Source organism: Mixophyes fleayi, chromosome 9, assembly GCF_038048845.1.
Source record: "Mixophyes fleayi isolate aMixFle1 chromosome 9, aMixFle1.hap1, whole genome shotgun sequence".
NCBI classification, from domain to species: domain Eukaryota; kingdom Metazoa; phylum Chordata; class Amphibia; order Anura; family Limnodynastidae; genus Mixophyes; species Mixophyes fleayi.
In genome coordinates, this window is record NC_134410.1 from 21299291 (window position 1) to 21326683 (window position 27393).

Sequence of the window (27393 nt, forward strand, 5' to 3'; positions counted from 1 at the left end):
AAAGTGTATTTGTATTTATATAGTTCTGGAGCACAATAGGAAGAGGAACTAAAGCTTGCAGAAGCTTGTGGCCAGGAGGCAATTTGAGGGGTGTTGGCATGAAACGGGGGGCGAAGTTGGTAGCATTGATGCTTTTCAGCGCTGGGTTCCATGGATTCAATTGCAACCAGGGCACTATCTTTGTGGAGCTTGTGTGTGTGCTCCCCGTGTTTGTGTGGGATGCCTCTGGATGCTCCAATATCCTACCACACTTTTATGTTGCCTGTACCTGTATGGGAAACACCCATAGCCAATTGCTTGCCTCTTACAGGCCGCACCGAGTTCTACTCTATCGTAAACGTCCACGGGATGTACAATGTGTTACAGATCACACAAGAGTGAATGACTGCCTTTAATACCAGACATGGATATCCTAGATATTTATTCATGCCGTTTGGTAATGCAGTGAGTTTTTCTGTGTTTTTTTTCAATAATATTTGCTAGACGATTTTTACCTTGATGGAATGATATTCTGTTGTCTCTTGGTTGAAAAAATATTTGCATATTAAACTTGAAAAAGGTGTTTTTTGAAACTGCTGAAGTTCCATTTCGATATATATTTACCAGCTCAATGTTAGAGATGGAGCCAGGGAAGGTTGAAGCCATATTAGAGTAGATTGTATCCAAGAATTTAAAATCCATTCAGATGTTTTTGGATTTCACCAATTATGCTAGACTGTTCATTACAAACTTCTGTTAGTCAAACCCATTACTGATTTGATTAACAGTGCAGTTTCTCCAGAGAATAGGCCTCCAATAATGTTTATCTTTGACCCAGAAAGATCCCCCCCACCCCCCCCAAAAAAACTTGAAGTCCCTGGGACTCCACTACACCTGCAAGCACATCACAAGCATTATACACTATTGGCCAGTAAAGGGGAGTCTGACTTTGATCATTTAGCGGTGGTGGGGGCAATGTGGGTCTTCTTTATGGGTATCTTCTTGGATTAGGGTTTTACTCAATTCAACTGTTGTGTTTTTTTGTTTGTTTTATGCTTGTTGGCAGGTGTCTAGGGGTCCCCTGTCCATTATACTGGAACTACCAGTCCCAATCTTAATTACCCCAGTTCCCACAGCCCAAAGGGTTTGGGAAGAACCCCAGCTTTTTTTTATAGCCACTGGGTGGGGAAATGCGATGGGATTAGCTTACTATGCCACCTGCTCCACCAGGTGTTCAACACCTAGTAGTCACTGGGGCTGCTTGGCCACACCAGACACTCGCCAACTGAGTGTACAATACAAACCAACAGCCAACGTGCTATTTGCAGTTTAGCAGGGCCAGACCCAGGCTTGAGGAAGCAAGTTTCCCTCCGGAAGGGGTTCGGGCTGGGCGACCCAGACATTGCTGCACTTAGTGGCCGGCCCATCCCCCTTGAGCTAGCCACCTTAATCTACCTCCCCCTCCCTCTCTCTCAACTAGTATCGTTGGTCTGGTCACAGACCTTGACCCAGATATGCCAAGTAAAGACCACACACCTCTATATCATCTACTAATAGTCTGTTACTAGCAGGACTAATCCTTTTATTTCTGAAAGTGCGCATTGTGGGCCAGCAGTGCAAGTGATGTGTTGTGGTACCTTTTTTGAGATTGTTTATACACAACATAAGGTTTGCATAAACAAATGAAAGCATCTGCGGGGTGCAGTATACAGCATGTTCTGATAGTAGGAGTCGTGCGGATCAGTCCGTTGAAAATTAAATGTGGGCCGGGCAAGCTTGTGCGCCTCGTTTTATGTCCATAGGCAAATAAGACATTTTGCATTGTGGAAGGAGGTATTAAAATCCTATGTAGCAGGTGGAGGGGGGTGGTGCATTTATGGGAGGCTAAGCCTGATTTGCAGGCAGAACATCTTTTCTGGTGCATGATTGGAGAGGGTTGGAGGGTGGTCTAGAACTAAGCAGGCCTCTGATGTAGCTTGGTTATTCTGGATTTCAACATCGGGCCTCTTTTGGACTATCCCCCTGAGCAAAAATTTCAAGTTAGCATTTACATTTTATTAATAGAAATTGACACTTCTCAGGACCACTGGCATTCTCCTATCCAGATTTTCATGTCACTGAGACTCAGTATTATAGGTAAAAAAAACCCAGCATGTATACAATATACATTATAATAGAACTTGCCCAAAAGAGAATATAGAACAGTTGTACAACCATTACATGTTCTGAAAGAGGGATCTTTGGCAGGATGAACCTTCATTGACGATGACCAGTGTACACATCTCCAAGCCATATTTAGGCTTCAGGAATATGGGAACCAGGTCCCAAGATGCAGCAATAACAATTGGGGCTCAGGAAACGCCTCTATGGCGATTGGCCGCCTTGGTTTCTCAGGAGGCAATTTTTTCTTTTCTGGGTTCGTTCGAATGTTTTTGGAGAGGCTGGGAGGACTTTCGGTGCTGCTCGTTGCTCCACGACTCTGCACAGCCGAGCGCCACTGTCAGAAAAACACTGAACAAGTATAGAATGGAACGGTAGTCAGGAGTAAGCCCTTTCTCTCCCCAAATAAGCACATTGCACTATGGCAAAATGGTATCTGGACGAATCACAAGACTATTCCTCCAAAGAGGAGGAGTTCGGCCAAATGCACTATACCATGTTTGTAAAAAAACAACCGAACGCAGTATATAACCACAAGGACCGCATTGCCAAGTGATGATGAGGGTGGGGTGGTGTTGTCACACTGCTGTCAGCCAGCAAAAATAGACTGAAAAAGACAATTTATAAATAAAATGCAGAAGTCTTGGTTACACATTATTGCAAATATAGAATAAGTCCTCCACCGCTTCATAGTGTCATAAATATACTAAGCTATAACAGCAAAGTCCAAACCTCAACACTATTTAACTTCTGTTGGGGGGGATATTATAAATAGAGATCTGCATAAACAAAAAAAAAACACACTTAAAATATCTGTAAACTGTAGCAGTGTTGTAAGTAGGGGCTGGCCACAATCCCACAAATACAATTTAAGACTCGGACAAAACGAAGTTATTGCTGCTACAAGCTGCTGAATCATGGGGTGTATTGACTGATTCACACATGGCTTCTTCATGTTGGCTTATTTTTTTGTTTAATAACGTAACATCTGATGTGTTTGTCCTATGAAATGATATCTACCAAGTTTTAGGACTTGGTGAGGAGTAGATGATTATGTACTAATATGTTAAAAACACAGATTAGAAAAGGGTGTAGTTTTTTTTTTTTTGTTCACATGACTGAATTCATGTACTTACCCGCCACACATAACAGTCAGTACATCTCCATCCTGCAGCTCATTACTTTCCTGTCCTGACCCCGCACACACACACATCACTACACCTCCATCCTGTCCTGATACTCACTATTCCTACAGTGTGCATTCAGTCATTCAGTTGTGTCTTTGTGTGCAGCAGTAGTAACCTGTACCATTGTACAAGAATGTGTCTAGGGAGCAGATGGTAACGCCAGACTCAGGAAACTGTGAGGACTTTTATCGACCAATCAGAGTGTAAAGCTTGCAGCCTCTCACTGACTGCTTGTGAAACTTGCACGCTTGCAGTGTGCAGGATGGATGTTCAGTGTCGGCTGGATATTTCCAATCGAGACCCCCAGGATGTGTACGAGCTGATAAACCGATTGGGCAGCGGGAGCTATGGGGAAGTTTTTAAGGTAAGAATAAAAAAACATTTAACATGCGAAAGCCTCTTGAAAAACTAATAATCCCCCCGTACAGGGCTGTCTGACCGAACCAAGTAAGTGCTGGAAATTTGAGCTGTGAATTAGGATTGTTAAAATAGTGTCTTCATAGTTAACACTGGACCAGGTTTGGTCTGGAAGATCTGTGTTCTGGATGAAGTCTAAAGTAACTGGCTTTTATACTGTATTTCTGAACAGATGCATAGTATCACTTTACTCATTCTGCATGTTGGATGTAAATCTTAATCTTATTTAATATCAGTAGTCAACTGTAGATCACTGCCTACAATCCTCTGTATCTGTTATGCTATATGCATGGATGCCTGCACGGTCTCTTCATGTGTGCAACCTTAAGTGCTCCTTCGTAATCTGTTTTTTAAAGAGGGGAACTTCACCTTTTTTTTATGGCGCTATGTGCTCACTGCATAGGTAGAAAGGGGACTCTGTAGGAGAGGGACTAGTTGGACTGACTGACTTTCTTTTCTATGCACACTTTGACTTATGGTTACAATTTTTGAATTATTTGCGGCTACAGTTTCAGCTACATTGTCGGTTATCTTATTAATTGACTGCCTTTGGAAGGATTTAAGACCTGTAATATTGTGCCAAATGCTCCCCCGAATACCTTCTTTTAAATATTTATTTATTAAGTATGCCTTTACAGACTTTTTAGATTTAATAGTTTGTTCAACATAAATGTTTGTTAGAGTTAATATTTGCACCCTGTTTTATGAAGTAGTAATAGGTTATATCATTTTGGGAGGTTGGTCACTAAAGGCAACTATGCACTCCTTGGCCTCTTTATTAGGTACACCTGCTCATTAATGCGTATATCTAATCAGCCAATCACGTGGCAGCATCTCAGTGCATAAAATCATGCAGACATGGTCAAGAGGTTCAGTTGTTGTTCAGACTAAACACCGGATGGGTAAGAAATGTGATCCAAGTGACTTCGACTACAGTAGGCACTGGCTCACCAACACTCGACAGTTGACGATTGGTCAGACCAGGCAACGATTTCTGCTGCTGCAGGCAGATGGGATGGTCAGAATTTGGAGTAAACAACATGGATCGATCCTGTCTTGTGTCAACAATGCAGGCTGGAGATGGTGTTGTAATGGGGAATGTTTTAATACCAGTTGAACATTATTTTAATGCCACAGCAAATTCAGAATATTGTTGCTGACCTTTCTACCCATCTTCTAATAACTACTTCCAACAGGAAAGTGCTCCATGTCACACAGCACACGTCTTCCCAAGCTGGTTCCATGCACACGACCGTGAGTTCAGTAGAGCACCTTTAGAATGTTCGATTCGCAGTATGAATGTACAGCCAACAAATCTGCAGCAACTGTGTGATGCTATCATGTCACCATGGACCAGAATCTCTGAGGAATGTTCCCAGCACCTTATTGAATTCAAGCACAAAGAATCCGGGCTGTTCTGCGTTCAAATGGGAACCTACTAAATTATATATATATATATATATATATATATATATATATAATGTATATATAATGTGTGTGTACATATGTGGCATTCCCATTGTGTTAAATTTTGGGACATATGTATTCAGACAGCAGGCTTTATTTATGAAGTGCTCTCTGGATCCCATTTTCCATTGGTCGTACGTCAGTTTGTTTGCGTAAGATATGCATTTCCACACTGCGCATTTGCACCAAAAATGTGCACACATATATTGTTTTGCATATTGTTGACTTGTGTAACTTTACGCCAGGCGGTATGAGGAAAGGCAAGGGCGGGCAAACATAGGCTGAGTATAGTAAGAGCTTGTTCGCGTAACTGCGACACAATTAGACGTGGACGCATCGGCAGAGACGCCTTTTAGGAGGCCGTTCTCTTGCAGGTGCTGGAGAGCTGGTGCAATGAGACGCAATGGTGGTGATGACAACGATCAGGAGCAATATATAGTCACTTCTGATTGGCTGATATTACTCAAGCCATCAGAACTATATTATATTATCACATTGCTTGGACTACTACATCTATATTTTGTTTTTAATCACATTTTATATTGAAATTGCGACTTTAGCATTTATTATTAACAGTCAAGACACTACTCTCTCTTGTGTATATGACACTTCATTATACTGTGTACAACTGGGGTGATGTATCAACCTCTAAATCTAAGTGCCTGTGGGTTCTGTTAAAAGTATAAGGTAATACCCGAGGACCGGGATCTCCAGCCTGGTGCAAGATTCATATACTTGTGGAGATGTTCTCCTCTGCAAAACTGCTCCCTCTCCTGCATTTCATGTGATTTCTGCAATAGCAAATGTTGTTGTTTTTCCCTTGCTCCGCAAAGCTAGGTACACAGCTTGCGCCTACTCAATATTTGGCCAAGAACCCCCCTTCACCCAACATCGCCACTCGGCCTCTGCTCCCCTCAGATGTCACCATCTTACTCCCCAAACCTATGGGCTTTGGCAGAAACCTACGCTCGCTTGCGCAAATTGAGGCTCTCAGCGGAACTCGCCCTGATATTTACGCTGTGCGTCATAAATGACCTTCAGCAACTTCAACTTCTGTTTTGTTATCTGTGGGTGCAACACTCTTAATTTTTTTTTTTTAAATGAATGTATATTTATTTTGTAAACATAGTGTGGTTAGCATGCCTGAGAGCAGAGGCCGCGTGATAACTCTTATCGACCCTGGTGATGTCATCCAGCTGGAGCCGTGTACAGTGCTTTATTCGGTAAATTGCAATATTAAGGCCATCTGCTGACTGAGACTTGCGTACCCCCCGTCCATGCTGTGTTTTGTGGCTTCCTGTTCTTGTACATGTCACAGGTGCATATAGCATCCTCTCGGCTTCCTGTAAGAGTGCACGCGGTATCTGCTTGCTCTGCACGCCCTTTCTCATGGTAACTACTTCAACGCTGGGCTGTGTGAAAGGTCCAGAACTGAATCTGCTTTCTGTTTCATTTATATTATCGTATAGCAGCAAATAATCACAGTAAAAGGACATTTCTCATCCCCACTATAATGTGTCTTCAGAACATCAAATAAGAATTTCTCTAGTTCCCCATTATGTTGTAGTTCTCTGCCTGTTTGTTTTCCCACAATCCCAATCCTATTTAGAATATGTGTTTAGCAAAAATATAATTTCAAAAATTACTTTCTTCCTCCTTTCTGTGGAAGGCCTGAGTTCTTGTTTCTGGTGGCAGTAGAGATACATAGGATTCAGTGCTCAGGGCCCTGGCACAGATGTAAGGTGCTAGCTTGTGGGGCAAGCGGAGCGCACAGCTTGGCTTTCTTGGCTATATCATACTTGCCAACTTTCCTTAGGTGGCATCCTGGAGAGGGGTGTGTTGGGAGGGTGGAATTTGTCATTTTGCTGTGGGGGGGTCAAAATGACGCAATTCACCGCCAATTGTGTCATTTTGGCTACTGGTTTGCTCTCCTGGGGGTCCGGAAGACCTACCCGGAATTTGGGAGTCTCCCGGACATTCTGGGACCTAAATATGAAAAGTGGTGATAAGAATCTCTTATCTCAATTTATCAATAAAAATCACACCGCGGCAGATTATACTCCGTCGCCTCGACAATACTGTCCCGGAGAGGTAAATTTTTTAAATGACTTTCTTCTGTTATCGCTCCTTTTTTGCTGACCACAGAGCAATTCTCCCTTTAATACATCGGCACCTCAGCTATGAATTTACACTATGTCCTTCTTGGCTAATTCTTTCATCCCCCCCACCCTCACTCATCACTTAGAGGTCCATAGCCCCACAATCTATGCACTACCTACAAAATAATTGTTTTCCAGCAATAGTTTAACTCATTGTTTTTTTGTTTGTCATTCTTGTTGGGGAAGTCATAGTTCCGGAGACATTTGCGACCAAATAATTATATTATAGATGCGCACTGAGCTACCTGGTTTGAGCACAAATGTGTGCAGAAAACAAATCTGGTTTAAATAAGCTGTCCAGACCCGGAAATAAATAATTTAAAGGGCAATCAGTGTCCTGATTAAAAGTCGCAAAGTATTACATACATATTTATTGGTTACAACACCTACTATCTATTGTTTTTTTTAAGATAATTGAAAACTGATCAATATTCCAGTGATCAGAACATGGCAACATAATTGTTGAAGTGTGAAAATGGAGAAGGTGGGAAGACGTGGGTGTACTGTTAGACTGACTAATGTAGTGTAGAAGTATTTCTGTCGGGATAACTGATCATTTGTAGGGTAGTGTTAAGTCTTATTAGGGAATCTTCACTGTGTTGTGATAAGTTATGTGTCTGAAGTATTCCTTCATGGTGGGGTTATTCAGTAGATGGTAAGACCACCTAGTTATAGGGGAGTTTTTTCCTTGGGGGGTGGGGGAAGTTTTTAGCGGACCACGATATCTGATGGTGTAGAGGAGCTTTTTCTGGGGGCGGTGGTTACTGAGTAGATCATAAAAGCAACTACAGATGTGAAGATGTTTCTTCATGGGGGAGTATTGAGCATATTACGATAATAGCTGGTGGTGTGTAGGCGATATTGTTTCTTCATGGGGGTTGTGATGGGGGAATTTAGCGGAAGGTGTTTTTAACAAATGATTATGACCATATTCTGAAGAGATCTAGGGGTGGGGAACATTTGGTTTCTAATTTGTGTCTATCATTCATGTTTATTTGTTAATGAGTTCACTGAACGTTGTCCTAGTAGAACAGGTAAGTGAAGGTGACTCAAGCATGGATTAAAACACTGATGCACAATAAAATCGGCTAACTCTGAAGAAAACGGAACAGACAGAGATTTTCACGACGCTTGTTTAAAGCAAAATCCTCACAGTTACCTGGGAAAATATAAAATTAGAGCACAAAGCCATCTAATTTCATGGGGCAGGAAATGGAACTGCTACCCATCCACAGCTTGGTGGGAATGACACTTGTGTGTATTTCATGCACGGTGCATTCATTGAGTTGAATAGCGTACTGCCAAGTGTGCAAAACATGCATGAACGATGCAAGTGCATTTACAAAATGTGACTATCACTGACCTGTGAGTGAGTACAAAATTATAATTAGAAAACTTGGTTGTGTACTGTCAGAACCAGAGGCAGATCTAGCGAGCTGTGTGCCCCAGAGGAGCAGTGGGGATGACCGTGGCCCCATGCAGCGGGCCCCATTAGCTCCACCTACCAAACCAATGGTAGTTCCACCACTGGACAGATCTACAGCAAAAGGCTACTAATCCACTGGTACTCCAATAATGTCACTTTAATTACAAGGCAATTAGAGGAGTACAGTAGCTTTAAAACTATTTTATGTGAAGTGAGGATGTGCTCAAGGATATTTTTGTGTTGTATGTAGTAATATGTTATACAAGTTAACCTGTGCATGATACTCATGCATTCTAGTCAAATCAAGCTACTTAAGGTGTTTAAAAAGGTTCTTGTCATGCATTTGGGCCTAGCCCAGGCCTCCTCAGGGGAAGAGCGTTACTTCCCGACGCAAGCGTGGACTTCAGATTTCTTGGTATTAATGCTCAAAACGTGGTTTTGTCCACATGTCACCACCTCATCATTTTTCTCCATCACCTCATCCTTCATCTTTATCGCCATGTCTATCCAGACACAGGGATCTCTCTCAGTGGTCCTGAGTATCACACTCCTCTCGCTCTGTCACCCCCGGCAACCACCAACCACTCCCAACTGTCACTTCTTCTTCAAGAAATATATATATATATATATATATATATATATATATATATATATATATATATATATATATATTTTAAAAAATATATATATCTTTATAAACACTTTTAACAATTAACAAATTAAATTACCAAATTAAAAACATCTTAGTATACCAAATTTCAGCCCTTTCTGAGTTTTTTTTCCACACACACTAAGAATTTAGTAGGTCAGTGTATAACTTCGCCCAGCAGGTGGCGCTGCAGCTTGGTTTTTTTTTTTCACACACAGACACACGCCGCTAGGCTTTTATATAGTCGATTGGGCCCCGCATAGATTTAGGAGACCAAACAATGTTTTTTTGCTCCTGGACAAACTGTCGCAATGCAAGGAGGACAAATGGTTTTATATTTCTGCATGCAGGGAAATAGTGACTGCTTTTGCATGTAGCACACAAATACTGGACAGTTTTGTTTTTACTCTTCAGTTTAGACTTGAGCTAGGACACGATTCTTCGGCCCCCTTCGCTATATCTGTCCACATATTTTACATTTGCTGACCCTGCAGAGCAGCATGGTTTTGCCAAGGTGCGAACTTACACCTTTTTTGCTTTGCTACTAACTGTAAATGAAGCCAATTATGTTTATTTTTAGGCATTAAATTTACAGTTACGCACAGTTACTGGTGTAGGAAAAAAGCATTGCTGATTTGCACTGGTTTCATGCCAAGATACAATTTAGGGCTCATGGATTTGCAGACAAACAAACCATTTTTCACTGCAAGGGGTACAAATGCAAACCTTTTTTTTTTTTTCTTTTTTGCATGCAGAACACAACATTCTCTTGTATGCTACACATGCACATACTGGCCACCTCTACTTTTACACAGCATTTTAGAGTTGGGCAAGGCCACTGTCTCCTCACAACTTAGTGGTGTAATTTACATTCTTCCCCTGCAGAAGGGAGATTTCAGTGGCACAACGCCAGAGTAGGGATAACCATGTAAAGGTCATGACGATCACTTTAGACCAGTGTTGGCTAACCTGTGACACTCCAGGTGTTGTGAAACTACAAGTCCCAGCATGCTTTGCCAATATATAGCAGCTTATTGCTGGAAGGGTATGATGGGATGTGTAGTTTCACAAGACCTGGAGTGTCACAGGTTTAGACAGTGCTAGGCTGCTCTCCAACCCCTTTCATTCCCCTTCAAATACACAGGCGGTGCTGCGTGCACTGCTGTTAGGTGCACACAGCTCTCCACGAGCAGAGCAGTGTGAAGTGGGATATGCCTCCCAACTGTCCTTGCGATGGGACAAAGTCCTTTCTGAGCTGGACAGTCACCCAAAATCGGGATGCCCCTTTAAAATCAGAACAATTGGCGGACCGCCCTGCTCTCTGCTACCTGTTCTTGTAGCTGTCACTACCTGCTGCAGACTTAAGCTTATTTGCTGCTTTTCTGGATCTGGAAATGTTGGGACCCTGCTTGGAAAAATGATAGGTACATGAAATATGGAAGGCGGAGCAATGAGTGAGCACTCTAGTCCCCCTTCCCTGCCACTACCAGCCCTGGAGTTAAATCAAAAGCACCCATGTTTTATAATTGGGCCTCTCACCCCCAACATGACAGTAATGATATTTACATTTAATAAATAGACCTATTTCCCCACCAAACTGCAGAAACATTAAATGAATTGCATTTGACATTTAATAAACAGATCTATTTCCCACAATCAGCCCCAATTTTAAATTAATTAGTATTCACATTTAATAAATAGCTCTCTTTCAAACTCAGCCATGTATTTAATTAATAGTCCTCAAACCACTCCAGCATTAAATTAAGAGTCCCATACCCCACTTTAAAGTAATAGGTTCTACTATGACCCCACTTCTAAATTAAATAGCCCCCACTGTCAAATCAATAGCCCTGACCATTACCTCACCAATATTTTAATAATTGACCCCCACCATTAAATTAATAGCCCACATGTGTGACATGCTGTTAGCAAGGAAGACACAAAGGGGAAGGAAGGAGAGGAATAGATCAGAATGATCTGCTGGCCGCATGCATAAGGTGGCTGACCTCTCCCAAGGGACCATACGTGCCCCAGGTCTGTGCTACGACCTCCCCGTTCCCAGCCAAGGGAATCGGAAACCCCAACTAAGTGCGCACCTGATATTTTTCCTCTTGGTGCAACTCAATTCCATGCCGGGATTTGCTCCAAACTCTAAATCGCTCCCATAATCAGTATGCTGTTCTAATGCGTTTGCTTCAGGAATATTTTATCCGCTAAGGAAATCAAAAGTTGCACAGTGCACTGGCTGTACTTGTCATGAAATCAGCTGTTGGGGCAGGCAGGTAGATCTGCTGTCCACAGGCAGAGATGAGTGGGATTACGTGTTACTTACTAACCAGGAGCAGCGTGATTTGAATAAAATATAACAATTGCAATCAGTAGTTGAAGCAGAGATTTAGAAGTGTCTGTATGAAAAATGTAATGGGAATGTTTGTGAATGGAATGTGATAGTGTTACTATGATGGCAGTAGGAGAAATGGCGGTATGGCATTACACCGTATACACCTCCACTTCGACTGCTGATTACAATGTAATTCACGGTATTAAGTGTCAGATAAAAAGCAGATGAGTCATCGGCAGCTCAACAAATAAGTGATTTATCTCCACATCTGTAGACCGGAACAAGAGGAGAACACGAGACCTGATGACTTCAGGCAGATTTCAGATGAAGCTAAGATGGCACATTACAGTTACACAGAACATAGGGCATCTACTCCATTACATGCAGAAAAAACAAGCTTGGAGGAAGAATACAGACACATGCACAGATGTGATGGAATCCAAGAATCCTACTTACCTCCAGGAATATGTATGTGACTCCTGATTTTCGGATTAGGTCACCTTCCTGGATCCAACCTCTTAACCATGGTCCTACACCTGGTGCACACTGACACAATGGCGTCATTGCACGGTGTGTGGTGCAGGCTGTGATGACGTGAATCATGTCATCACTCCCTCCGCACTTGCCTTTTGGACGCCCCCCGAGATGTTTAAAAAGCAGACATGTATGCAATTAATGTTACTATGATTTTAAATTCCCCAAACTTTCTTTCACTCTCGGTTATGTATTGCACCCCTAAAATGTTGGCGCCCCCTCCCCCAAAAGCCTTGCACTGTTGGCTGCAGCCTATTGGATAATCAGGCCCTGTATGAAATTGCTCTTTAGAATTGCAGCTCTTACATTACTGAGGCTGTGGTTTGGGCTGCAAACGCTTTAGTGAACAGTGAAGCGATGGAGATTGTTCCTTTTTCTGACACTGTCCAGTTTCACCCGTGTACAGGTCTCCATTTGATATTTTATGAGGTAAACCACATTGGAAGATGCACAATTATTACTGTGACGACAGAAACTGGTATTCTGAGAGCACCTAGGATGCCTGGATAGGCCGTACATCCGGAGAGTCCACACCGAGTTCCAGTTGTGACAAGCCATTACTGGCCAGATGTCTACTTGTATTTGGTGAAAAGAGATGGGTGAGGCCAGCAATGGCCTAATATAATAGGAGTGGATGGGGTGGGGGCGCACAGCAGTAGAGGGGCACACGACTCTGGCCCCATCTCCCCTAGGGACTTTGCGACCAATGGCTTGTGGCTTTCTATTAGTCTGCTCAGCCAGACCCCACAACCCCCTCCCATCTCGCACCCATCCGCCTCAGGAGTGGCGGGTCTGGAAAACTTGTTTTGTAGAACTATAGCGCTCATGAATATTATTTATCTTCCGATGTGTATACACATTACCATGTGCATGTATTCTCTGCACAGAAATAAGAGCTCCAGCATTCTCTATATTTGCAACATATAATATAATATGATCTGCAGAACTGATTCCTACTCTGCAATATTTTCATTCTAACCCACAGGACACCCCCTCCTACACAAAGGGCTCCCCTAATGCGGTTTGTAGACCGACAGAAAGCGGAGGCGGTTTCACTTGTTCCACTCGGTAATTGCATACTGAGAATGACATTTAAATGTTATCAGCGTTATGAGGAATGTAGTTTGTACATGTTCACATTTATATCTCTCAAAGAAGGTGATTGTTGCATCATAAAGTGAAACTACACATAAAGAACAAAAAAATATTTTTAAAGCTTTTGTGCAGAAAATATTTATTAACACAAGTTAGTGATAATTAGGTGGTCAATACTTAAGTATCTCAGATAATAATTTAAATGTCTTGATTCATCAAAGATGCAAAAAGAAAATCTTCTGCGTCTTACAGTGCAGCTTGTTGATTGGTTTGTAATATGGGCTGGACTTTTAGAGAAATATGGCAGCTTCGAGTGAGGGAGTTTTTAATGATTGTCTGGTAAACACTCATTTGCCCTTGTATCATTTCTAATTTTTAATGAAATAAAAACAATTACATTTCACAAACCTGTTCCAAAGCCTAACTACATCATCCTGTCAAGTCTGCTCTAACAGATGTATATGTAGTTAGGAGAAAAACAAAACTGATATCAAATTAGCAAACCCAGTGAACCCCTCCTACGACGCAATGGATCGGTGCCTCGGTAGTATAGTGCAGAATAATGAATTCTCTCAGGGCTAGTCTTACTTTATTATATATTTTTACATATATACAGGTGCGATTTCAATAATTAAAAATTATAACATTTATTTCTTATGCATTAAAATTATTGGGCGAATATACTTAAAAAACTGATATTGTAATAATAATAATATAATGAAATCCTAGATAGGAAAATCAACTTAACGTCAACCTGAAACAAGGGGGTATATTAACTAAACTGCGGGTTTGAAAAAGTGGAGATGTTGCCTACAGCAGCCAATCAGATTCTAGCTGTCATTTATATAGTGCATTCTACAACATGAAACCTAGAAACTGATTGGTTGCTATAGGCAACATCTCCACTTTTTCAAACCCGCCGTTTAGTAAATCTAGCCCAAGGATAGAAACAAGCAGAGAGGGAATTTGTATTAAGGTGAAGTCAGGATGGCAGTTTCAGTTTAGTAGAACAAGAGGCTGACAATCATTAGACTATGAGTTAATTAGCCACCAGTAAACAACATTCTATTCAACCTAATATATGAAGGATATTTAGTAATCGATCATAGCAAGTAATCAAGCGGATTCATTATTTGAGCTGATATACCAGAATACAGATTTAGACAAATGAATATTAACCTACACACAACATTTGAGGAGACCTTGTGTGTGTGTGTGTGTGTGTGTGTGTGTGTGTGATGCTGAATAAAGAAATTATTAAAACAAACTTTATATCCATTTACCTATTATCCATGAAACAGAATTGATTTATCTCGTAGCTGAATTACATATAAATTAGTAACAAGCATCCTGTTAATATACCCCGATAATAAGACTGAGGAGAGCAAGTAGGAGGAGAACAGGTATTATTATGAAATGTTAAGAAAGCAAAATGACTATGGGCTAGATTTACTAAGCTGCGGGTTTGAAAAAGTGGAGATGTTTCCAATAGCAACCAATCAGATTCTAGCTGTCATTTATTTAGTACTTTACACAAAATGACAGCTAGAATCTGATTGGTTGCTATAGGCAACATCCACACTTTTTCAAACCCTCAGCTTAGTAATTCTAGCCCTAAGACGCAAAAAGGACATTTCTAGTGACCAGTAATAGATGCAGAGAATACCCACCCTGATACATAATAGACACTTTCTATCACACACATTGTTCCTTCATGTTTTAAAATAGTTTGCCTTTTCAATAGAGCAAGCTTGGACAGGGGCAGGCAGCCCACTATGGGACCCCAAGCCGGTCCCATAGTGGGCTACCTTAAGCTGGGTCACCTGCATTTTTTTTTTCCTTTAAAGGGAATAGGCTGCCAGCCAGTCACTGGCAGGGTATGCTGGGACTTGTAGTTTCACAACAACCTGTAGGTCCATCCTAAGACTTTAATACATAAATAATAAAGATGGTAATTTTTAACCAATTTATTATTGTTTCCCAAGTGCACCACAACAAGATAAATCTTTGTGCCTGAACTTTGCACTAGTTAAGTTATAAGTGGTAGCACCCCCTGAAATGTGAAATAAGGAAGTTGACCTTTTTAATAATATAAATATAGTAAACTTAATTAAAAGGAAGAGGAAACCGCAAAATTTGTGAACCGAATGTGCACATAAGTGCGGAATGTCTCAGTAAAAGTATCATACCGTCATCCTGGACTTCAGATTTCTTGGTATCAATGCTCAGAAGTGGGGTGTGTAGATTTAAGGACTGCAAACTTCCACATTCTCTCCTGGTAATGCTACCTCCTAAGCTCGTCGCAGTCCCAGGTTTACAGTGACCCTAGCCTGAATAGGAAACAACCTGTCTGCATTGGCCAATTTTCTTACCAATAAAACACAACGCTGTAAGCCAAGTCCACTTTAGTCATAAGCCTGGAGTAGTCCTGGCTGAAAATTAATCTCTGGCAAGTGGCAAGACATGGTAGGCAAGACATGGTAGGCCTATCTGGTCATGGGCAGCTACCTGCTGTAGATCCCTATATCCAGGGTCCTAACATTTAAAATGTTTGTGGCAGATGCTGATGATCCAACAAATGTTTTACCAAAAGGTAGAAATTTCAAACAAACCATAAGTGTTCAGCCCAGCATATAGACACTGGCATGTAAGTCACCGATAGACGTGACCGGTCTAAGGGTGTTCTGTAAAAGTACTGCCAGCTGGGTGGCATCCATAGTAAGGGTCCATCTGACATCCCAAGCTGTAATTTGAGTTATATGTTGATCTAAGCTCGGGCCAGTAATGATGGACTGTATTCCCCTTTACAAGTCATCTTAGAGTTCCCCCAACACAACTAGGCCTTGGAGGCGTCATGGGAGATCAACTGGTGGCTTGGTGGTATCTGGGTACATACTGTTCTGTAAGTGCATTTATATGTCACATATAGGACTCGGCGCCTTGTGGTCTTTGTGCTTAACAGGTTTGTGATATTAATATGATCACAGGCTGTCAATGTACCAGTTTGTGGGTGTATAACACATCTACGTGTGGTTGATTGTTTTCGCTGTCTGTGTGTCATTGTGTCTCAGAATGTGTTCTTTGTCTGTGTCTCAGGATCTCAACATTGGTGGGTGAAAATTAGTCACATGTTTTGTTTTGGTTTTTTTTTCTAACACCTAGATTGTAAGCTCTTCAGGTGCAATAATGATTAATATTATAGTGCCATGTACGAAGAGCAATAGTCAATTTTACTAACAATCATTTGACCATTACATTGTACATTTATTATGAATATGCTGTATGTATGCCTATCACATAGCCAACAACTAATTTATATATTCCCCAAAGTTGATATTTATAATATAATTGACCATATCATATCGTGATCTACACATCTTTCACGCAGTCAAAATGTTACACAAAGAAGGCAGTACTTTAAAGAAGGCATTGACTTTAAAAACACTTATCACAAAACATTTAATTAAAAAAAATGTACTTGATATGGGCAAATCCAAAAGCAATTCCTTTACAATGTTATAACTAATATTCACAACGGTTAATAGGTGGCGTTACATCAAAAAGAATATGTTGCAATTTTACGTATTTGTTAATACTTTCAAACAGATATCATCAAATACTAATCAGCAGTGATCAATCAATCACTTGTTTCACATTCATGAATACTCTAACTACAGAAAGAATAATAAGTGAGGGATGAATTAAGCCAGAAGAAAATGTGTGTGTTCATAACATTATTTGTCCCTCTCTAAGGGGTTAAAGTTAGCAGGCAAAGTGAATCTGGGGTATGTCCATTGCTGTGTCACGGTGGGAGTTCACTTATAAATTGCCCTGGCAGATGGTGTTCTGCCTCTAGTCTGCAAGACACGTTGCCCGCTCTCCCTCCCTGTTTTTGAGAGTCCTCGGCATATGCTTTCGGTGCCAGGCCCTGTTCAGGCCGTGTTTTACTAGTACCCCTTCTGGGGCGATTTTAGTTTGGCTTCCACGACCTTTCGGCTTGGTTGCTGTGTGCTATTTTTGCTCCTATTGTTAAACTTATTTCGCTGGTGGGTTGTGTGCCAACACCAGTTGGTTTGAGGTTTGTGTTCTGCAAGGGCTAAATGTATAAATGTGATTAAGCTAAAAATGCACAAGTATTTATTCAAAAACTGCCATACAAGGCTAGTTAAAAACATCCAACATATATAGCATGGTCCGGACCTAAATGCATAAATACACTGCTTCAGCCACTGGAATATTGCCAAACTCATAACTGCAAACTTACGTGAATGAAATACACAATCTTGCATATCTCTTTAGGCAAGATATCTCAGGCCAAGGGCATAATAATATCAACAGGGAAAAATGATAATATCAACTGAAATGGATATTGTTCCTAAAAGGCCAAAATGCATAAGTTCCAGAGGCAATGTTTTTATATATAAATGAGTCCAGGATCCGGTCATAGAAAGCAACTACCCGGTATAGTCTCTGATCAATACCTCACACAAGATATATGGCTGCCAATAAATGATAAACTCACAGTTTAGTAGATACGCTTTGGAAATGTTATATAGTCCTCCAAAGGTTTCGACAGGTTTGTCCAAGTAGCCCTTATTCCCATAGAACCGGGAGCTGCTCAAGTAGGGGGCTGATTATATATAGATCGGCACAAATTCCGCAGTGCTGTACAAATAACTCCCTCACATCAGTCCCTGCCCCATTGGGGATTACAGTCTAAATTCCCTAAGACATAATACACAGACACACAGACTAGGGTCAATTTGTTAGCAGCCAATTAACCTACTAGTATGTTTTTGGAGTGTGGGAGGAAACCGGAGCACCCGGAGGAAACCAATGCAAACACGGGGAGAACATACAATCTCCTCACAGATAAGGCCATGGTCGGGAATTGAACTCATGACCCCAGTGCTGTAAAGCAGAAGTGCTAACCACTAAGCCACGGTGGTGCCCCGTCCAATGTTCGCGCATGCGCAGTAGATTATGGCTGTTATGCTGATTCTGCTTACCCGACTGGTGGACACGCTCGTGTATGGTGTTGACGGATGTGAAAAAAATCGTTCCTGCTCGTAAGAGCTATAAAACCTACGCGTTTCACCTGACAGGGCTTCATCAGTGATCACAAAATAATGCAGTGAAAGTGGTTTGTTGGTTGCATTCCATCAGCATAGAAGGGACGCGGGTTCTCGGATGCTTGGGATAAGGATAAGGCATACCCGAGTTTAAGGATAAGAGTGTGCCCGGGTGAGTGTTCCCCATGTATTGATATCAAGACGGTAAACGACCTCACCGTGATATCGGGAGCATTGGTCCTAGACAAGCTGCTTATCATTTTCTCCTCCACCATGAAATGTTTGTGTTTTAATAAACTCATTTATTTGCCAAGCTCTGTTTTGTGTCTATTATTAGCAAATTGGTAAGAAAGGCGGTAAAGAGGGGGACTGACTGTTATATGAGAAGAACCGTTCTATATATATTTGCATAACCCATATTACACCTAATTTTCTCACGTGCTTGTGTTTACTTCGTTTTGTGCATAAACATTCCTTTAAACATAAAAACCAATATTAACATCTGTACCGATATCTTGGTTTTTACTTTTAAAATTATGTTTACGCACCAGTGGTTACATTATCATCAACAAATGCTGGAACTCATAACTTACTAATTGTTTATTTTACTGTGATATGTCTGCAACATGTGTAGATCACAATATAGATCAACAATATTATAAATGTTAATTATGAGGAATATCCTATCTATCCATCCGTTAGATTCGTAGATGAAAACTCTGTGATATGCAGACATACAAAATGTTGGTAATTAACTATATAATGGTTAATTGATTGTTAATTAGGTTGAAGATAAAATTATGTGCGCTAATTATTCTTGCACCTGAAGATGGGGGAAGGAGCCTCTTGTAACCTTGTGCACTCTGTGATAAGCATCTAAAATGTATCTGCTGTTCTCGTGGTTTGTAACCTTAACCAGGGAAAGATTGGTTAGTGATTGGCTTGTACTATGCTCCCGAAATGCTTTCGTAATATAATACTTTACCTTTCTGACTGACTTCCGCACTTTTCAACTCAGTATATTTATCAGGCGGCAGAGTGTTTATTTTCATTTCCCAGGGATACCACACAGACCTGTTCCTGTTCTCTACATGTTTGGGGGACAAGTTCAGTAAAACAGCTACAGTAAATGTGTCTATTCTTGGTGATCAAGTTCTAGTTTCAATTTGTGATTGTCCTAAAAACAGACACGAGAGCCCTAGGTGTGACCACTCCAGCCGAGGACTACGGCTCTCTGGTTCTGGCTGACACTGGGGCTCTGTAGCAGCCGCCTTCAACGTCTCTTTTTACTGGGGCGTTGTTGTAGTGTATTCTGGGTAGGTAATACTGCTTGTAAGGGAAAGCAGAATGTGTTTTAGTAATTAATCAGGAGGAAAGCTCGGAGTGGCTGAATCATCAATAATTTAGGCATCCAGTGTTGGGTCGCTAAGTGGAAGTTGCCGTTTTGATGGACAAAATGTATTTATAGTAGTATTAATTTACTACAATGGAACAATACTCCCAGTGGTTAAATTATTATGAACAAATGCTGAGACTCATAACTTATTAATTGTCTGTTTTTCTTTCTGCAATCCACCCCCCCCCCCCCTCTCAAAATGCTATTGGCTTGGTGTGGGAAAACACAAAGGATAATACCACTCCTGGCTTCACAAATAAGACACCATTAGGGCAGTGGTTATTTAACTGGAATATATAGTCAGCCTAAAAACAAATCAATTCCAGAGCGACTCAAGTAAGGAGCATGCTCAGTATACCAGTCACTCACTGATCCGCACTCTCTCTCCACCATCGGATTCTTGTTACACATCAGGGTTCTAGAGTGTTGGGATCAGTGATGCTCAGTAGTTGTGGAGAGGGAAAGCTCTGCCCAACAAGTCATTAGCCAACTCCTCCCTCGTCCAGGGCACCCCCATGCGAACAAGTAGGGGAAAGGGTACAGTCATTTTTAATTATGCTCTTCTTAATTAAATAACCTATACAGTAATGGTGACTCAACATCTTTTAAATTATTGTATATATGTCTGCTGGGTGTTAGTGACTATGCATTTTGGGGTACACATACTTACCAGCATACCACTTACAGATAGAAGATGTTTAGTTTATAGAGGTATGATGTGGTGAAGGTTGGTGATAATTATGTGGCACAAGATCAGCAGCCCAAGGAATCTAGTGGAAACTAATGTGCTTAAGTCACATTATAGATCAAAGATGGGAGACAGGTGGCCCTAGGGCCTATGCAGCCCCTGATGTTTTATTGGGTTGCCTATCACTTCTGTAGATGAAGTTCTGCCCTATTAATTCAAATATATATTTTTAATGCAGCAAGAGAGCAAAAACCTAACCTGGCACTGTACACAGAAGTTATTAACTAAACTGTTCTATACTACAACACATCTGTGTAGATGCAATTATCCACATACCTTTCTGTTTCTGCTCTTGTATCCGAGGGTAATGAAAGTAAATAAATTTGCCTGGGAAATGAAGTTATCTGAAGGTGGAGTTGGCCTATAACAAATAGACTGTGGTAGGACCACTTGTACCCTGTAGAATTATTTTATGGGTGTCATCCGATATTCTACTGAAATATTATTTATTTTCTGAACAATACATTTGTTAGGAAGAATTTCTTACTGTGTAAGACTGGAGCGCTGCCGTGTCTGAAAGTTGTTATTACCAGTAATCTAATGACAATTCGGCAGTAACATGTCGACTGCTATTCGTGTTATTAAACACAAATATACAATGAAACAAGGTATACTATATGTAGAATAGTTGGACATATGTGATTAAATACTGAGAGCCTCCAATGTCTGTGCATGTTAATTATTCTATCCTCTTCTTACATTTCCCCTACATGACTGTACATAATTCCACAATGTTACTTCTACAGGCCAAGAACAAGGTGAGTGGGGATTTGGCTGCAGTGAAAATTGTCAAGGAGGAGTCTGGTAAGTCCCATCCTTGCTTATCCAATAAATCAAATGTTTCTCTAACTTACAGTACACATTAGACACTAGGTGATATCACACAGACACGCTGACTTTAATACACAAACAGACTTGGAGAGATTCTGCTGTGAGGGTCTCAGGGGTGAGGGTATAACAATCACATGAGGAATCTTTAGTTCTTGACCGTTTTCCTAAAGGATGCCTAAAATGTGTGACCACCTGGATCAAACATTCTGATCGGCTTAGTGCATTATTGTAGTTCATTGGAACAATGAGATCTTGGGGTAAATGTATCAAGCTGCGAGTTTGCAGCAGGTTTAAAAAGTGGAGATGTTGTCTATAGCAACCCATCAGATTCTAGCTATGAGTTTGTAGAATGTATTAAATGGTGACTAGAATCTGATTGGTTGCTATAGGCAACATCTCCAATTTTCAAACCCGACCAGAAACTCATAGCTTGATACGTTTACCCCCTTGTCTTCTACACCAGAGTAGTATAAAACGACACCAGACATTCGAAGAATGGAAAACTCACGACAAGCATAACCTAACTAGCAGACGGAAATGTATTGCACTTACACTTTGATGTTTGTTTTATTTGAGTTAAGTGTATCTCTGATGCAACAATTATTTGTTATCATTTATACAGTGCCAGCATATTATACACATCATTTCCTGCCTTATTGGAGCTTACAGTCCGAATCCCCCCCACACACAGACACACACTAGTGACATTTTTGGCAGCATCCAATTAACCTAGTTTCTACTTGTTCTAGGTGACACATACATACACTTTAAATCTATGTTAAAGCATAAATTATACAAAAGTTTGATGATAGTTTAGTCCTGGCAGAGGTACTTTTCTACAGAGATAATGGTGTGGCATGAACATTTTAGTACCATATGAAACCATGATAATGTTATTTGTATAAGATGATCCACAAAGTTCTGACAATCCCTACATTGGCTGCCTATTTTCTACAGAATTTAATTTAAGCTACTCACCCTCACCTTCACTAACTCCTCCCTTTAATGCATCTATGACCCTGTTACAATATATAACCCTGACCTACGCTCCTCCTCCATTCTATAACCACCTCTCACTCCTGCCTCCAAGACTTCTCCTGTGCTGCTCCCCATGTGTACAACGCCCCACCCCGCTTCACCAGACTCTCTCAACCTTCAATCTTTCTAGCACTCTCTCAAAACCACCTCTCCACTACAGCCTATCCATACCCCACCTAATACCCTCTGCATGCTCTTCAGCCTCATGCCTACCCAGAGTCACACTGACATCTATTGTCTCAGCATTACCCTCACTCACTAAACTGTAAGCTGTCAGGAGCAGAGGCCTCTCTGCCCTCTGTCTAACGTCTGCACCTCCTTCGTCATCCTCGCCTCTACATTTTATCTTATTATTTGCAATTGTATTTTGTAAGATTTGTAACTCTGGCTGTCCTTAGGAAATATATAATGATGATGACAAAGTTTTGGTGCAATAATACTTCTGAAACAGATATTCAATAACAGATACGGTTGCAGACCGTGGGGAGATGCTGTATAGATTTGTACTTTGCTCATTTAGAAAGTTGATTAAGGTTCAGTTCCCTGCCCACATTTTTTGTGCATTGTCTTCTGCCTTGACACATAGACACCCACACTTACGCACATTATACAGCTATTGATGCTGTCTCATCTTCTTTAATTACAATAGCACCGTCTGTTTTGTAGTGTATTTCCATGCGGTTCTGAAGCAGTGTGTGTAAAGGTCAGTTTGGTGATTTTCAATGATGCTTCTACGTAAAACGTTTAGCTATTCGGAGCTAGTCAGGCTTCCTTGTTGCAAGCGTTTCCAACGGCAGAGAAAATCGGGACCAGTGCTATTTAAGGGACTGTTTTCATCGGTTTCTAATCTTTATGGACTACTCTAAAACGTGGCTCAATTTATAATCTCAATAAATATAACGTTCAAAAATTTAGGGTGCTATTTAAAAAGGGAGTAGGTGAGAGGTAACATCCAAGAGGGCTAGCAGTAGTACTCAGTCACTGAAAATGTGAACTACTCAAATCCAGGCCTCGGCCTAGCTGATGCATAAATTAACTATAGGAGCAAAAGAACTGTGGGCAAGCACTGAAACACGCTGACCATGGATCCCAGACTTTAGTAAATGTCTTTGAGGGGTTCTGGAAGACGCTGACCATAGACTCCATTCTGTACATGTGCCAGGTTCTGTTCAGGACTGTTTAAACGGTAGGGGCAGTGGGCTATCCAATCAGCCGCTAGCTGACTGGTGGCAGAGTTATAATATACTCAGGAGCTTGCTGGGCTGAGGGGCAGGGGGGCAATTGCCCCCCAGGCTGCTCCTGCCTCCCAGGCTGCTCCCATAGTGGTCTACCTTGGGCTGGGTCACTGGGATACCTGCATATTTTTTCCTTTAAAATGTTCCCAATAGGCTGCTGAGTTGAGTCTTGCCCTCTGGGCTAAAATTTTCCAGCCCTCCCCTGGATATACTAATATACTAGATATAATTACTTTATTCTGGTATACCAAGTGTTATTTTTGTCTGTAACCTAGAACTTGTGGGTTTTTTTTAAGTTCCCCTGTCTAACACTACATAGACATATTTATATAATTCCCCACTAAGGTATGAAAGCTGGGTAAAATTTATGAACCATGTGCTTCTTAAAGGAGAACTCTTCCAAAAATTAAATAATTGATTAAAATCAATTACATGTGTTATTTTGCTGTAATCTATCATTCATTTTCAATGTTATGACCGTATCCCTATAATACAATAGTTTAATTGAGTGATTGTTCTTTCCTTAAGCATGCTAGTGAAATATGCACACCCACCTTTATTAGACATTAGAATACCTAACCCTAGGGAATGGTTACTGACACCTTGAGCTGAGCAGTAGGTCATACTTACCAACTCTCCCGGAATGTCCGGGAGACTCCCGAAATCCAGGTCGGTCTCCTGGACTCCTGGGAGAGCAGGCAGGTCTCCCACATCCGGAAAATACCTGGCCCAAAATAATGCCCCTGTCCGGGGTCTCCCGAACTTCAGTATGCAGTAGGTTCAGTCTCATAAGGATAGTACTGCTAGTTGTGTTACATATTTAATACAGCCCCGATCTTCTAAGACCAAACAAGTTTATTCATTTCATTTAGAAGATGAAAGGGGATATCTCTGTGCATTGTAGGCGTACTTAAAAGAGATTTAAATGTTATTTGTTCATGTGACCGTAGCTTCCAGCACTGAAGATGTGAATATCACAGGTGCTGGGTCTGGAGGATTAAGGTTAACCACTCCAGACAATGTCTCTGTGATCCATATTACTTCCTTATCAAATGCTCTTCCTCAGCACTCGACCCAGATACAAGCCGACACAACCTATGCCTATGATACAGTTCTATAATAAGCATGCAGGAACGGGACAACAGTATACTTCAGACTCTGCCAATTAGGTTGCAGAGCACAGCTAGATTTATCAGTATCAATCTTTTTTGCACATCTCTTTGAGACACAGATAAGATCTCCTTGTCTCCTTCAGTCCTTCCTCTTATCGTCTGCAAAACCACAAAGTATAATTATCTGGGATCTCACAGGAAGATAACTTTTTACACTGAATATTAATAAATCTAATACATGCGCATTGGCCTACAGTCATGGTCAAATGTTTTGAGAATGACACAAATATAATTTTTCGCAAAGTCTGCTGCCTCAGTTTATATGAAGGCAGTTTGGATATACTCCAGAATGTCATGAAGAGTGATCAGATGAATTGCAATTAATTTAAAAGTCCCTCTTTGCCATTACAATGAACTTTATCCCAAAAACATTTCCACTGCATTTCAGCCCTTCCACAAAAAGACAAGCTGACATCAGGTCATTGATTCTTTCGTTAACACAGGTGAGAGTGTTCACAAGGACAAGGCTGGAGATCACTCTGTCATGTTGATTGAGTTAGAATAACATACTGGAAGCTTTAAAGGAAGGTGGTGCTTGAAATCATTGTTCTTCCTATGTTAACCATGGTTACCTGCAAGGAAACACATGCACTCATCATTGCTTTGCAGAAAAAGGGCTTCACAGACAAGGATATTGCTGCTAGTAAGATTGCACCTAAATCAACCATTTATCGGATCATCAAGAACTTCAAGAAGAGATTCAATAGTTGTTAAGAAGGCTTCAGGGCAACCAAGAATGTTCAGCAAGCGTCAGGACGTCTCCTAAATTTGATTCATCTGCGGGATCTGGGGCACCACCAGTGCAGAGCTTGCTCAGGAATGGCAGCAGGCAGGTGTGAGTGCATCTGCACACACAGTGAGGTGAAGATTTTTGGAGGATGGCCTGGTGTCAAGAAGGCCAACAAAAAAGCCACTTCTTTCCAGGAAAAACATCAGGGACAGACTGATATTCTGCAAAAGGTACAGGGATTGGACTGCTGAGGACTGTGGTAAAAATATTTTCTCTGATTAATCCGTTTTCAGAATGTTTAGGGCATCTGGAAAAATGCTTGTCCGAAGAAGGAAAGATGAGCGCTACCATCAGTCCATGTCATGACAACAGTAAAGCATCCTGAGACCATTCATGTGTGGGGTTGTTTCTCAGGCACAATTTTGCCTTATAACACAGCTATGAATAAAGAATGGTACCAAAACTTCCTCCAAGAGCAACTTCTCCCAACCATCCAAGAACAGTTTGGTGAAGAACAATGCCTTTAACAGTATAATGGTGCACCTTGGCATAAGGCAAAAGTGGCTCGGAATCAAAACATCAAAATTTTGGGTCCATGGCCAGGAAATTCCCCAGACCTTAATCCCATTGAGAACTTGTGGTCAATCCTCAAGAGGCGGGTGGACAAACAAAAACTCACAAATTCTGACAAACTCCGAGCATTGATTAGGCAAGAATGGGCGTCCATCAGTCTGCAATTCACCCTGGCATGCTGTCAATCAACTTCTGGGCCAAATACTGAGGTCTTCAAAAAGAAGGGTCAACGCTGCAAATATTGACTCTTTGCATAAACTTAATGTGATTGTCAATAAAAGCCTTTGACACTTATGAAATGCTTGTAATTTTTTGTAATTTTACTTCAGTATACCATAGTAACATCTGACAAAAACCTCTAAAAACACTGAAGCAGCAAACTTTGTGAAAACCAATACTTGTGTCATTCTCAAAACTTTTGGCCATGACTGTACATAGTGTTGCTGCTAATTTTTTTTTTATATATCATAGAGACAATATAGTCATGAAACAGGAGGTAGCAAGGAGCAAAGAGGAATATTAATTACACTGTAGCCTATAACTTATTTAAACACTCAGGGGGCACCCCATGCATTCTCTAGAGTAAGGAGGCCCATAAAGACAATTCAAAGTTGACAGTTTGGTCCCAATACATCAGCATGTGTGTGACCAAAACGACTGCCAGCCTCGGCCACCATGACTGGAGGATTAAAATATTGATTGGGACTGGTAGAAACTGCAGTTAGACAGTGACCAAGATTGCATTGTGCGGGTATTCAGTCATTAGAGATGTGGGAAAGTTTTCAACTGGTTTCAAATTCTGTCACAATCTACTTGTTCGATGACCAGAAACACGTTTGACAGTAGATCCTGATTCAAATTTCTGGTTTGCCATTTGCAGTTTGTCTTTCCTGAAATAACCCATCCTACCTAGTCTCAAGCAAAACATAATTGGACTTGATCCAAAGTGGATTTCAACCTGTTTATTCTACACTACAACTTTCCTTACTGTAAACACCACCAGCACAGTAATAAAATGATGTAAGAAATTCCGCCTGGAAGTAGGATTATAAAAAAGTGTTTTTCACTTTTTAGAATCCTACTTTCAGGCGCCTTGGGAATTTCTTGCGTCTTGTCCCACTTAGGAGGGTTGGAACCCCCCTCCTCCCATACCATATTTTGGCAGCCGCCATACACGCTATCTC

At 41.1% G+C, this 27393-nt stretch overlaps 1 protein-coding gene across 4 annotated transcripts in view; it reads left to right on the forward strand.

Moving 5' to 3' along the window:
• The window catches only part of MAP4K1 (mitogen-activated protein kinase kinase kinase kinase 1), a 71726-nt gene that overhangs the window by 12256 nt on the left and 32077 nt on the right, over window positions 1-27393 (forward strand). For 3 of the 4 annotated variants that reach the window (XM_075186847.1, XM_075186848.1, XM_075186850.1), the window contains exons 1-2: window positions 3327-3690; window positions 21377-21434. In XM_075186847.1, coding sequence (XP_075042948.1) covers window positions 3589-3690; window positions 21377-21434 — 160 coding nt within the window. In that variant the 5' untranslated portion in view covers window positions 3327-3588. Of the gene's footprint in view, window positions 1-3326; window positions 3691-21376; window positions 21435-27393 lie in introns of those variants that run through there. The other variant, XM_075186849.1, reaches the window with a different exon arrangement.